The sequence below is a fragment of the Miscanthus floridulus genome, chromosome 4 (genome assembly GCF_019320115.1).
Source record: "Miscanthus floridulus cultivar M001 chromosome 4, ASM1932011v1, whole genome shotgun sequence".
Classification (NCBI taxonomy): Eukaryota; Viridiplantae; Streptophyta; class Magnoliopsida; order Poales; family Poaceae; genus Miscanthus; species Miscanthus floridulus.
This window is the reverse complement of record NC_089583.1, coordinates 13,648,338-13,661,471: the sequence shown is the minus strand read 5'-3', so window position 1 is coordinate 13,661,471 and position 13,134 is coordinate 13,648,338. Positions and strand designations below refer to the sequence as shown.

Below are 13,134 nucleotides of genomic sequence, written 5' to 3'. Positions count from 1 at the left end.
TTCGGAAAGGAAAGTTGGTTGATGGTTTATCCTTATTTCAGAGAGGGAAAACTCAGAGTAGTCCTTTCCTCTCCCACGCTAAAAAGTCTAGCTTACCTTGCATTGATGGCTTGATGCACTCCAAGAACTACTCGGGGATATTGTCCATGTAGTGCGGGTGCGGGAACAAGAAATCCCCAGTGCTGTCCATAAATAAATCACCCATGTCCCAGTAACTCATCATGCCACCTTCCCCGCCAGCAAGCGAGGTCGTCCCTGCACCATCTGCGGCGGCGATGGCGCCACCAGTTGCACCACCCTGCAGCTGGCCATCTAGATCGGCGTCATCGTCCATGGCAGCTTCCAGCTCTTCGACAAACTCTTGAGGGATCGGTGTATCGTCCTCAAACTGATCACTAGCAGGGAGCATTCCCGCCATGGGGCCAACGTTCTCATCCATTGCCATGTGCCAGCTGGGCCCTGCGACCCCCATGAGCGATCCATAGATGCCATCGTCGTTATGTGCTCTGGGTGCTAGTAGCATGATCGTCGGCCAATGGTGCGACCATGTCTTGCTGCACCACAGGCTGAGGAAATGAACTAGCTTCGTCGTTGTTGTAAGCTCTTGATGTTGCGTCTGTAGCAGCCGCGGCTACAGATGAAGCTCCAACAGTCGTGCCACCTCTGGCCATCATGCCTGTGAAAAGATCACCGCCGGCCCCCGGTGCGAGCGCTGCAGACTGCAGCACAGGCGCCGGCGCCAGCAGGCAGCGGGCCATGGTATGGGAACGGCCCCAACATCGTCATCGTCAGCGGCGGAACGACAATGGGCTGCAGCGGTGGCTTGTATGTCGTCGTGTCGGCCATGGTTGCTCCTGCCGCCACCGGCGGTGTGATGTTGCCAACGACGTTGCGGGCCGGCCGTTGCTGCTCCTTCTGGTGGTTGTCCTTGGAGAGCTACGGCTCCTCTTTGACGAGGGAAGTTTGCAGCAACGGAGGTCAATGTAGATTTCACTATTTTTTTATGATGGTTATTCGACCTTAGTTATATTACTACGTCGCATCCATTAGTAAGATACTCAGATTAGTGTTTGATCTTACTTACTTGGATGTTACTGTATCTGAAAACTTATCGCCAATCCCAGTACAGTGACTCTGCATCAAGACTGAAGAAGACGAGGCCTACCGATCACAAAAAAGAAGAAGAAGACGAGGCCTAGGCTGCTGAATTTGTGATACGAGGCCCGGCCCGCTCGACTCACAGGCCACCGCGCCAAGTGTGTCTGCGTGTACGATTGGGCGAAGCCCAGGACCAGGAGGAGGCCTGCGTTTTCGGCTTGATGTACTGTAATATATGGGCGAAGTCTGGACGCGTTCAGACTCGCGTCGACGGGGCTGTCGGACTCGCAGCGGTGGGCGTTGTTCGGGCTCGGGTCGCCACCGAGTCCGAGCCTGCGTACGGGCGTCGTGCGGTGGCTAGACCAGATCCAGGCGGCGACTCCGAAGCGGATATATATGGCGAGAGGAACGTACGTGAGACCGCGGCCGGATCGCCTATTCGGAATTTCTGATCGCGTACGTGAGGGCAAGGGGATCGAGACTTGAGTCTTGAGAGAGTCGGTGACGGTGAGGCTCGCTGACTCGGACTCGCCTCAAGGACACCCAGCCGGTCCTTATAATAAGCCACCACAAGAGCGCACGGACACAATCATATCACACCAGTTCTGGTTCTCGATCGAGTATTGACTCGACTCGACTCAATGGCATATCTGCTAGCACCGCCCAACAACGGGGCCGCCGTCCTCCCCACGGACGACGACGGCGGGCAGCTGCGCCTGCCTACGAAGCTCCTCGGCTCTCTCCGCACCGTCGGACGGCCAACCAGCAAGACGAACCCGCTCCTCGTCGCCGCCGTCTACAACGCCACCGACATCTCCAGCGTCGACGTCAAGCTCGTGGACGTGGCGTCAGGCGCGACGGTCGCCCGGCTGGACCGCCAAGGCAACGGCCACTTCGGCGTCACCGGCGGCCTCCTCTGCCTCGTCGGCACCGGCGGCACGGCGGCCGTCAGCGTGCTCGACGCGGCCACCGGCGACGTCACCAACATCCCAGCATACACGGCACCTAACGGCGAGAACACCTCGTCGGCGTACGTGTTCGGGCACGTCCCCGCGACGGGAGAGCACAAGGTGCTCCGCGTCTACACCGCTGGCCACGGCAAAACCAAGCAACCATGCGAGATCCTCACCCTCGGCAGCAGCAAGCAGCGTTGGAGGCCGGCGCCGAGCCCTCCGGTGGTCGTCGGCACGGCGCCCTCCCGGCACTGGGCGGTCACGCGAGGGGTCGCCCACTTCTTGATCCCTCAGAGGGCCGAGTACGACGTCATCGCCTCGTTCGACCTGGCGACGGAGGAGTGGAGGCCGACGCTCCTCCAGTGCCCGCTCTCCTCCGACAAGCGCAACTGCTGCAGCGACAGCCTCAGCCTGGTCGAGCTCAACGGCTGCCTGGTGTTTGTGCACCATGACTACAAGTCCTACGCCATGGACATGTGGGTGCTGACGACGGACCTGGACAGGGGGACGTGGCTGAGAGTGGAGCCTCTTCCTCTAGGGAAGATTCTCCGTGGCGACGGCGAAATCATGGCGCAGCCGTTGATGGTGCTGGACGATGGACGCGCAGCGTTCTGGGTGCGATACCCCAATAGCGTGGTGCGGGTGTATAATCCACGGACCGGCGGCTGTGAGGATGTGGTCAATTTCGGAAAATTGTGTAGCGTTGTTGGGTTGTACAGGGGAAGCCTCTTGGGGGTCAAGTAGCTAGTAGGTCAAAGAGAGTATAGGTATTACCATTTGATTTGTTTTTAATTATTTGTCGATGTGTACGTGCTCATGCGTTTTCTTTCCCTATCATAGTTCTATGAATAAGAATGTTTTTTTTGGAAACACTATAAATAAGAATGCTGGTTATGTGATTATTAGGGATGAAAATGGTCGGAAACGGTCGGAAAACCTCTCAACCGTTTTTTACATTTAAATACGAAAACAAAAACGAAAGCGGTAAAGCCGGACATGAAAACGAACACAAACTTACGAAATATCAAGAATTTCAAAAACAAACTAATTCGAGCGGAATTATGTCGAACACGGTTGGTATACGAAAAATCAATACGGAATATTGACCCATAGGACCAAGTGCATAACAATTAACAAGTGAATAATAATTAATAAGTCCTACAACTTTCTTAAAAAGTATCTCCATTCGACACCGTGTAAGAAAGATCTGTTTTTTTCTAAGGCAACAAGCGCTTGGATGCGATTAATATACCGCTAAAACTTTGTTTAATTTTTTGAACATCCTAAAGACCTCAAATGAAAAAACTAAAAACTACGAAAGCTGTAGATCTCATCAGATCTCGTCGAGAGCTACAATTTTTATATAAAAATCATCTTCATCTGAGATCGTATGAAAAAGATACAATTTTTTCTAAGGCTGGACTTTTAGCGGGCCAAATTTGGTTTAAACCGAATTTCAAAACAATTTCGAATTCGGGATATTCCGAATTTTAAGTAGAAAAGTAGAAAACAGTCGGAAAAGTGTCAAAACCGTTTTCGTTCTGATTTTGAATTTGATGTTCCGAATTTCGAACTGAATTTGAATTTGTTCAAAAATACGAATTCGATTAGATTAAATGTAGAAAATGATGCTGTTCGATACGAGATATTTCTGTACCGTTTTCATCCTTAGTGATTATGTCACATGATCTATACACAGTTTTATTGTTGACATGAAAAGATTCAGAATTGGTATACTACTAGTAATAATATTGAACGTTCTATACATCATTAAGAGTAATAACCAGTATTTTAAAATTTGTCAAAAAAAAAGTCAGTAATTTAAATAACGACCTATGACATTTAACGATTTCCCTATTCAAGTTCAAATAACTAATAACAAGCTAAATCGGCTATAGCCACTACTACGTAAAACATTTGCAGATTTTTTTGTCCCTACACATATAAATAATTTGTAAAGACGGGTTTTTAACTATTTATACAAATCAATTTATAGAGATGGTTGAAAAACCACTTCTACAAATCGATTTATAAAGACAACTGAAAAATAAGAACACAAATATATTTCTAGTGACGGCTTGAAATAGGAGCCGCTTATAGAAATTGAGTTTCTAGAAATGTCTTACAATATAGCCGCATCTACAAATCATTTTCTACAATATAGAGCTGGCTGAAAATAGAAATCGTTTCTACAAATAGATTTTTAGGGGCGGCTAGAAATAGGAGCAGTTTATCGAAATCGAGTTTGTAGAGGTGGTTCGAAATCAAGTTTCTAGAGACGGCTCGAAATACAGCCGCATCTACAAATCATTTTCTAGAAATTATAAATCCGGCAAAAAATGGTAATTTTTTTTAGTCCAGGGAGGCCTTCCACCACGCAGCCACACGGATCACGCATCTCAAATCTTAAGTCACGCAGTTTTTTTTTTTTTTTTTGCGAAGGCTCAAACCCTCGACCTCAACTCTTGCTCGTTACTCTCCTAACCACTACCACCCCGTACTCACCCGTGACTTAAGGACACCAATGTTCCTTTTGTATTCACTTTACCAAACTCATCTAAAGATAGAAGCATTTTTACAGGCGACTGTGAGTTCCAGCTGTGTCTAAAAATTGATTTCGATTTCTAGAGATGAGTAGCTTGGGAACCATTTTTAGAGACAGATTTTGATTCAGCCGTCTCTACTAAAAATGGCTTTGTTACTAAAAAAAGTTATTTATGTAGTAGTCGTGTATTTTACTCTTATTTATTGGTCACTTTATTCCTTCATGCAAAATGCAAACACACTACACACCACCACAGTGATGACTACATACAGTTATACTATTGTACTTCGGCTTATGCAGGTCGAGTGGTTGACGGTGACAGACAGACAGTAGTGATGCTGACGCAGCATGCATGTCTGAACTGAGAAATCATCAAGCATAGTCCTTGACCATGCTGGTGTAGTTGGACAGCTCGTCGTAGTAACGGTCCCAGATCATGAAGCCGCCGTAGTTGTCCGCCTTCTGCACGGACGGCGCGACGTCGTAGTAGACGTTCTTGGGGTGCACCCACCCGTGCGTCATCTCCGACGCCGTCATCCCGACGTAGAACCTGGTGGCCGGGTACGCCGCCGTCCACTTGTCCCACGCCAGGTGCCAGTACGCCTTGCAGTCGGCGTCGTCGTAGATCCTGACGTGGACGCGCTCGAAGATCCCCATGTCCCAGCGCGCGCTTCAGGTACCCGGCCGGCGGGAACCCGCAGCGGGCGTCGCCGTCAGGTGCAGCGGCCAGCGGCTTCCCGGGCCCGCAGCGGATGTTGTGCTTGGCGAGCTCCAGCGCCAGCACGTCGTACCGGTCGGCGGCGTCCGTGCCGTGCTGCAGGAACACGTCGACGGCGTCCAGCCACGCGTCGCCGAACGAAGGGGCGGTGCACGCCGGGTTTGCTCCCGCCAAAGAAGGCGTTCCAGAGGTAGTCGAAGAGGTCCAGCGCCGCCTGCTTGGACGGGAGCGAGTAGCCGGAGCCGAAGCCGCCGATAGAGTAATATTGAAAGTTCTATACATGGTTCGTGCCACTGGTGGTGTGGTGTTTCTGAAGCCGTTGCGGGCTATTGGTGGCCACCGCCGGCCGCCGCCACACTGACGCGGTCCTACTGCCGGGGCGCGGTAGTGTTGCTGGTGCCGGCCGCGGAGGCAGCGACAACATTGCTGCTCGGCTCAGCACCGGTAGCGTTCGTGTTGATGTTGAGGTTGTAGGGTGGCACGTCGAGTGTCCGGAGCACGGACTGCACGAACAAAGACTCATGTGGCTGGCGCTGTGCCATTCTAGAGTTACAGCCGCGGTCCTCGTGCCGGTTTGCCGATTTGGAGTCACTTCTGCAAGCTGATGTTTCACAACTGTCGTGTGATGTGATCAGACTCCACGTGGCATATATTGGGGAGGGGAGCGCACGCAGGCGTCGGTGCGCCCATCGCCCACCTAATTTATTTCCATTCATTGCCTTGGGCGCTTTCCTGCCATTATCGATAGGTGTCCTGCCTCGGTTTTTCTGCGGTGTAGATTAGAAAAGAAATATATTTGTGTAAGTAATTTTGAATTGCAAAAGGACTAATGAAGCACATGTAAAAACACACATACTTACGTGTGTATGGGTGTGTTTGGTCACCCGGTTTATTTCTATTCTAACCAGGATCTAAGCCTAGATAGCCCAAATCTGGTTCCAGCAAGCCAATCTTTAGTTGTTTGGTTGCATGCATTCTCTAAGCCTAGCTAATGTCGGGTGTGTTTGGTTGTCTGGTTTGTATACAATTACCTTTTCTCTATTCTGGTAAGGTTACCCCCTAAGACATTTTGTCGAACACCTGTTCTGCGTGGTCGTCAGTCTCAGCATTACCTTACACTCGCGCCAACCATTCGCCTTGCTTTCTTCTGATGAAGACGGCGGAGCTAGGCCAGAGCGGCGACGGCCACCTCGCCTGAGCGCGCTCCACAACATCCCCGTTCGCGTGCCCTTAAACCCGGCTTGATCCGCTTCTTTTTTCATCCGAAACAGTGTTTTCCTCTCACAAATTCCTCCAAACCATCCAAATTCCTCCAGAACCATACCATCCGAACGGGGCCAACTTGCTCAGCATCCTCGCGGGCCTTAGGGACGTTGCCACCGCCAGTCGGATCAACGTGCTCTGTAGCCGCAGCGCCACACTATCACGAGGGAGTGCGAGATCGAGGATGCCGCCGCGAGCGCACAGGTGAGTAACAAAGGAAAAAAAAACCAGCGGCACTTTTTCCCCTTCGCGAAATTAAATATCCAGTGAGGTCAACGAGGGCCGCGTGTGCAGGAGGCGCTGACGACGATGACTATGGTGGAGCTCGCGGGCGGCGATGGGCTGGACTCGAGGGCGATGGACCGGGAGATGCAGACGAAGGCGGAGGGGATAAGGCGGGTGCTTAAGATGGCGGACACGCAGTGGCTCGAGACGATGCACGAGGTGGTGGTACTGCTCCACCCCGCGCAGGCCGTGCACTTCCTCCACGCCGCCACCGAGCTCCTCCTCGCCGTGCATGACTTTGGGTGCCGCAAGGACGGGCACACCCCCTCCCCATCCAGCTAGCGGACCGCCAGGAGGACCCGCGGCTGGTGTGAGCATGTTGAGCAGGGAGGACCAGCGACCGGCAAGGTAGGCGTGGCGCGAGCAGGGAGACCGGCGAGCGGACGAAAGATGACGCGGAGGGAGGTGACGCGAACCCCTGGCCATGGCAGGCTCCAGAAAAAGGGTCACCGCTGACGTTTTTCCAGGGCCAGGCTAGGCAGGTACGGTTGGTCACTTGTAGCCAGATTCTAGCCCACCTACAACCAATCAAACAGGCCAAACTTGGTTCCAGAGAACCAGGACATGGATTGTCCACCTAACCAAACACACCCTATGTGTGTGCGTGTGTGTGGCGTGTGTGTGGTGTGTGTGGCACGTGCGTGCACATGTGTACGTGTGCATGATTGTGTGTGCCCCTGCGTATGCGTGTGTCTATCTCTCTGTATATATGATCCGTACTAATGATATATTTTCATAGGCGCCTTGCATACAGTGTACATGAAGATGGACCTAGTTACAAGTCGACAACATGGCTGAAGAAGTTCCAGAGCGGATTGAAAACCTAAGCGGGTTTTGTTGGTCAACGCATGTTTCTATATGTGACAGCTAGTTTGTTTGAAAAATAATAAAGTAGTGAACTTTAAATGCACGTGTTTTGTTTTTATTTTGTATCGTGGAAATTGGCTGCATAGACGGCCATAATGGCTAGTTTTGAGCTTTAACAGCCCCGAGTCCCACCCTCTTGCACTCACCATCTCGCTGGCCCCCTGCCACTTCCCTGGCCACGTCCGCCTTCCCACTGCCCCATGACATCGACCTCCTCCCGATGGACGGCACGTGGAGCCTGACGCCATCGCGTGTGCCGCATCTGGAGTTGGAGCCGTGGTCCTCGCGTCGGTTTGCCGATTTGGTGTAACTTCTGCAAACTGATGTTTCATAGCTGCCGTGTGATGCCAGGCTCCACGTGGCATGCACTGGGGAGGGGAGCGCACGCAGGCATCGGTGCGCCCATCGCCCACCCAATTTATTTCCATTTATGGCCTTGGGTGCTTTCCTGCCATTATCGATAGGTGTCCTGCCTCGGTTTTTCTGCAGTGTAGGTCAGGAAAGAAATATATTTGTGTAAGTAATTTTGAATTGCAAAAGGACTAATGAAGCACTAAGAAATTTTCATGTAAACACAGACATTAGTACGTGTGTATGGGTTTGTTTGGTTACCTAGCTCACTTCTATCCTGACTAGGATCTAAGCCTAGATAGCCCAAGCCTGGCTCCAGCAAGCCAATCTTTCGTTGTTTGGTTGCATGCATTGTCTAAGCCCGACCAGTGTTCGGTGTGTTAGGTTGTCTAGTTTACATTGCATGTAATTACAACTTCTCTATTCTGGTAAGGTTACTCCTCTAAGATATTTCGTCGAACACCTGGTCTGTGTGCTCATCAGCCTCAGTATTACCTTACACTCACGCCAACCATTCGCCTTGCTTTCATCCGACGAAGACGACGGAGCCAGGCCTGAGCGGCGGCGGCCACCTCGCCTGAGGGCGCTCCCCAACATCGTCCTGCTCATCATCCTCGCGGGCCTCAGGGACGCTGCCACCGCCGGTTGGACCAGCGTGCTCTGCAGCCGCGGGTGATCCATGCGCAAGCCGGGTCATCCGCGACAGCTGCTTCCTCCCCGGTGACCCGCGGCCTCCAGCCGCAGCGCCACACCATCATGAGGGAGTGTGAGATCGAGGACGCCGCCGCGAGCGCACAGGTGAGTAAGAAAGGGAAAAAAAAAATCAGCGGCGCTTTTTTCCCCTTCGTGAAATTAAATATCCAGTGAGGTCAACGAGGACCGCGTGTGCAGGAGGCGCTGACGACGGCGACGATGGTGGACCGCGCAAGCGGCGATGGACTGGACTCGAGGGCGATGGACCGGGAGATGCAGACGAAGGCAGAGGGGATGAAACTGGTGCTGGAGATGGCGGACACGCTGCGGCTCGAGATGATGCGCGAGGTGGTGGCGCCCCTCCGGCCCCCGCAGGTCGTGCACTTCCTCCTCGCCGCCGCCGAGCTCCACCTCGCCGTGCACGACTTCAGGCGCCACAAGGACGGGCACGCCCCTCCCCATCCGGCCATCCCCGAGCTCGTGCTCCAGCGAGCGGACCGGCAGGAGGACCCGCGGCCGGTGCGAGCATGGCGAGCAGGGAGGACCGGTGACCTGCGAGTAAGGATGAAAACGGTCGGAAACTCCTAAATTGTTTGCTATTTTTATATTTGAAATACGAAAACGAAAGCGAAAACGGTAAAACCGGACACGAAAACGAACGCGAATTTACGAATTATCGAGAATTTCGAAAACGAACCAATTCGAGCGGATTTATGTCGAACACGGTCGATATACGAAAACTCAATACGGAATACCGACCCGTAGACCAAGTGCATGACTAAGTGCATACATGATCAAGTTCTAAGTGCATATAATAATTAACAAGTGCATATTATAGAAACATGAACTCGAACTGAGTCAGAATAATTTTATTAATATTTTTAGAATAGATGTAGTATTTTATTTTAAAGATTTATTCAGATTTTTCTTTTGAGTAACAAAGATTTATTCGCCTGATGCAAAAACTATCAAATGATTGACTTTGCAGGTGGAGGTTAAACCGATGAGCTTGATGGGCTATGGCCCGGGTGGGCTTCCGTGTAGATGCTGCTGGTTTCCTAACATTTAGCACCATCTCGTGAGGTGAAGAGAAATGAGGCTGGGCGCCGTCTATAAGAGAGGGCAGCTGGCCACCAATAGAAAGAACGCAGCTGCGTGGTGAACAACCTGTAATTGGGCTATATGACCTGTGCAGTTGGCCAAATTCGGTTTAAACCGAATTTTCAATTCGGAATATTTCAAATTAAAAGTAGAAAAGTAGAAAACGGTTGAAAAATGTCTAAACCGTTTTCTACTTTTACATTTGAAATACGAAACATCTGAAATGCGAAAGCGAAAACGATAAAGTCGGATAAGAAAATGCGGATTTGATCAGATTAAATATAGAAAACGATACGGTTTGGTTCGAGATATTTTCGTTCGGTTTTCATCCTTACCTGCGAGGCAGGAGTGGCGCGAGCAGGGAGATTGGCAAGCGGACGGAAGATGACGCGGAGGGAGGTGATGCGAATGCAAACTTGCCGTGGCCAAGGCAGGCTCCAGAAAAACGGTCACGACTAGCGTATTTCCAGGGGCAGGCTAGGCATGTACGGTTGGCCACATGTAGCCAGACGCTATTCCACCTACAGCCAACCAGACAGGTCAAAGTTGATTCCAGAGAATCAGGAAGGATCGGTCACCTACCTAATCAAACACACCATATGTGTGTGCGCTCGTGTGGTGTGTGCGCGCGCTCGTGTGGTGTGTGTGGCACGTGCGTGCGCGTGTGTGCGTGCGTGAGTGTCTGTGCGCCTACGTATGCATGTGTCTATCTCTCTGTATATATGATTCGTACTAATGATATATTTTCATAGGCGCCTTGCATAGAGTGTACATGAAGACGGGCCAAATTACAAGTTGGCAACATGGCTGAAGAAGTTCCAGAGTGGATTGAAAACCTAAGCGGGTTTTGTTGGTCAACACATCAGTTTCTGCGTGTGACAGCTAGTTTGTTTGAAAAATAATAAAGTTGTGAACTTTAAATGCATGTAAGTGTGTTTTGTTTTTTATTTTGTATCGTGGAAATTGGATGCATAGATGGCCATAACAGCTAGTTTTGATCTTTAACACACTACCCCACATCTAGACATCTTTGTCGGTGCAAAAAATCATTCACTGTCGGATTTTGAACCGACAGTGGCATACCGGCAGTGATGGGCCTTGACTCACTGTCGGTTCCTAAGAACCGACACTGATCTATATGCAACAGTGTCGGTTCCTGGCTCTACCTAATAGTGTCCAGTTGAACAACACTGCCGGTTTGTAGACCCAACCAATAGTGATGGTTGCTTCAAGAGTGTCGGTTCTTGACTCAAGCCGGTAGTATTGAGCAAGCCATCATTGTCGGTTCATGACTCAAGCTGTCTGTGTTGGTCGAGCCATCACTGTCGGCTGGTGGCTCAAATGGACAATGTTGTCTTCAGTAACACTGCCAGTTTGGATTTCAAGCCGATAGTGATGGCTCAACCAACACTGTCGGCTCATGCCATGAACCAGCAGTGCCCTCTTTACCACCACTGCTGGTTTTATGCTAACCGACAGTGATCTCTTTTTCGTATTATATTATTTTATATTTTATTTTATTGGTGGAATCGGGTTTCGCTTTATATTCGCTACGTAGATGACATATCCATCAACATTAAACATTACAAATGTTACGGTTACAGTTCAAATATACTTATGAAGCGCTCCATCCCTTAAAATAAAAAAGAAATTACAATAGTCTAGCGAACCACTCTGGCCCGTACTACGCCTTGTACTTCACGGACTGTGCAATGGAGAATGTTTCTTTTTTCCAAGCACTCTGATACGATGAAGGCTGCGAGCTCCGATGACAGTACTATGACCTCCATTTCTAATAGCCTATTGTGTTTAAATTTCTTGCGCTGTCATTCAAAAAAATCGGTTTTGAAAGGCAGAAATGTTAGAGAAATAAATAAACCGTTTTGTTGAATTAATAGATATAAATGAAATGGGGATTATGCACACCAAAGCATCTGCCGCCTCCGATTTTATGTCGAGGTAGTGAAGCATTGCCCACGTTACGTAGAACCCACATTCATTATTTCCCGTCAGCTGGTCTAGGGCCTCCAATTGCATTGGTGCAACCTGGAATGGGACCTTCGTCCCACCAACCATTTTCGCCTGGACACTGTGCCAACGTATAAAGTATGAAAAAGGGCAACATTAGAATATGCTATATGCGATTAGAAAATAATATGTTATTTGGTTCGCTTACGCATTAAGCACTTTGACTAGGGGATCGAGCAAAGAAAGTGGCTTTTTCTTTGAGTCCCACACCTTGATACGATTTCTTTTAATATCGACAACAATAAAGACAAAATAGTTGCTGCAATCACAAAACCCTAGTTAATGAATAATCGTAACTACAAAAAACAAGCATAAAAATAAGAGCAGAGAACACATACTCGCAATTGTAGGCTAGAAGTATTTTGGTTTTATTACTCATCTTGAAATTTTTGAAAATGGCTGTTAGTGTCTCCGTTAGATCTTCCACTTTATTTCCATGTATGCCTTCGCATGTTCTCTCGTTGACTAGCTCGGGGTCCAAGAAATACATATGAGCATACATTGTTTTGAAGTAATGTTTTGCTACACACCTACATAATCCATGGGGAATGTGCAGTCATTAACTATAATATCGTGCAAGTAGGGTACTTACATAGTCCACCGTGTGAACACTTGTGTATCGAGATCGTGTCTCTAGAATAGCTTAAACAAGTGATCCCAAGGGACAAAGTGCTTCTCTTCGTTAGGATAATGGAAAACATGCTGTGGGTGGATAATATATTCGAAACCCGCCTACCCCATCTCAAGTGCTTGGGCCATGTAATAATCATGCAAGTAACGCATATATGTTGTCAAATTTTTATACTCCTCGTCCACCAAGAAATTGCCTCATTGAAACTGCATTACTGGTCTTGTTGTCTCATATGCTAGTGAATCATAATAGATGTTCGTGGCATCATCCCTGCTTCATCCAAGGTTGTCTTCGACAATCTTATTTATCTTCCTTTGATTTTCATGGTGTATTTTTCAACTCTTAATTGATTGTGGTTACTCTCTGTTTGCCTATTGAATTCGGACTTCACCCTCCACTTAGGCAGTGAGGCAAATAGATTCTAGAATCTAACTTTGTCTTCCTTGGAGGCTACTTCTGGCTTTTGTTGGTTCATCAAGTTTGTAACGCTGCCACTCATTGTCCTTTTCTTTTTTTGTTGGTCCACTTTGGGAGCATTAGCGACCGAATCCGAGGACCTTTTCTGTGACTGCGAGGATGCCTTAGATCTTGTTTTGGGCTG

At 49.3% G+C, this 13,134-nt stretch overlaps 1 protein-coding gene and 1 pseudogene across 1 annotated transcript; one reads left to right on the top strand and one right to left on the bottom strand.

The window, feature by feature from the left end:
- The first annotated feature begins 1,739 nt into the window (after positions 1-1,739).
- Positions 1,740-2,795, top strand: LOC136548069 (uncharacterized). Its single transcript, XM_066539715.1, has one exon. The coding sequence runs from the start codon at positions 1,740-1,742 to the stop codon at positions 2,793-2,795; it is 1,056 nt and encodes a 351-aa protein (XP_066395812.1).
- Positions 2,796-4,968: 2,173 nt separating this feature from the next.
- LOC136548068 (xylanase inhibitor protein 1-like) lies at positions 4,969-5,856 on the bottom strand (annotated as a pseudogene).
- Between the last annotated feature and the right edge of the window lie 7,278 nt (positions 5,857-13,134).

Bases quoted from the DNA above. Each gene is read 5' to 3' on its own strand.
- LOC136548069 (XM_066539715.1), top strand. From the start codon at position 1,740: ATGGCATATCTGCTAGCACCGCCCAACAACGGGGCCGCCGTCCTCCCC.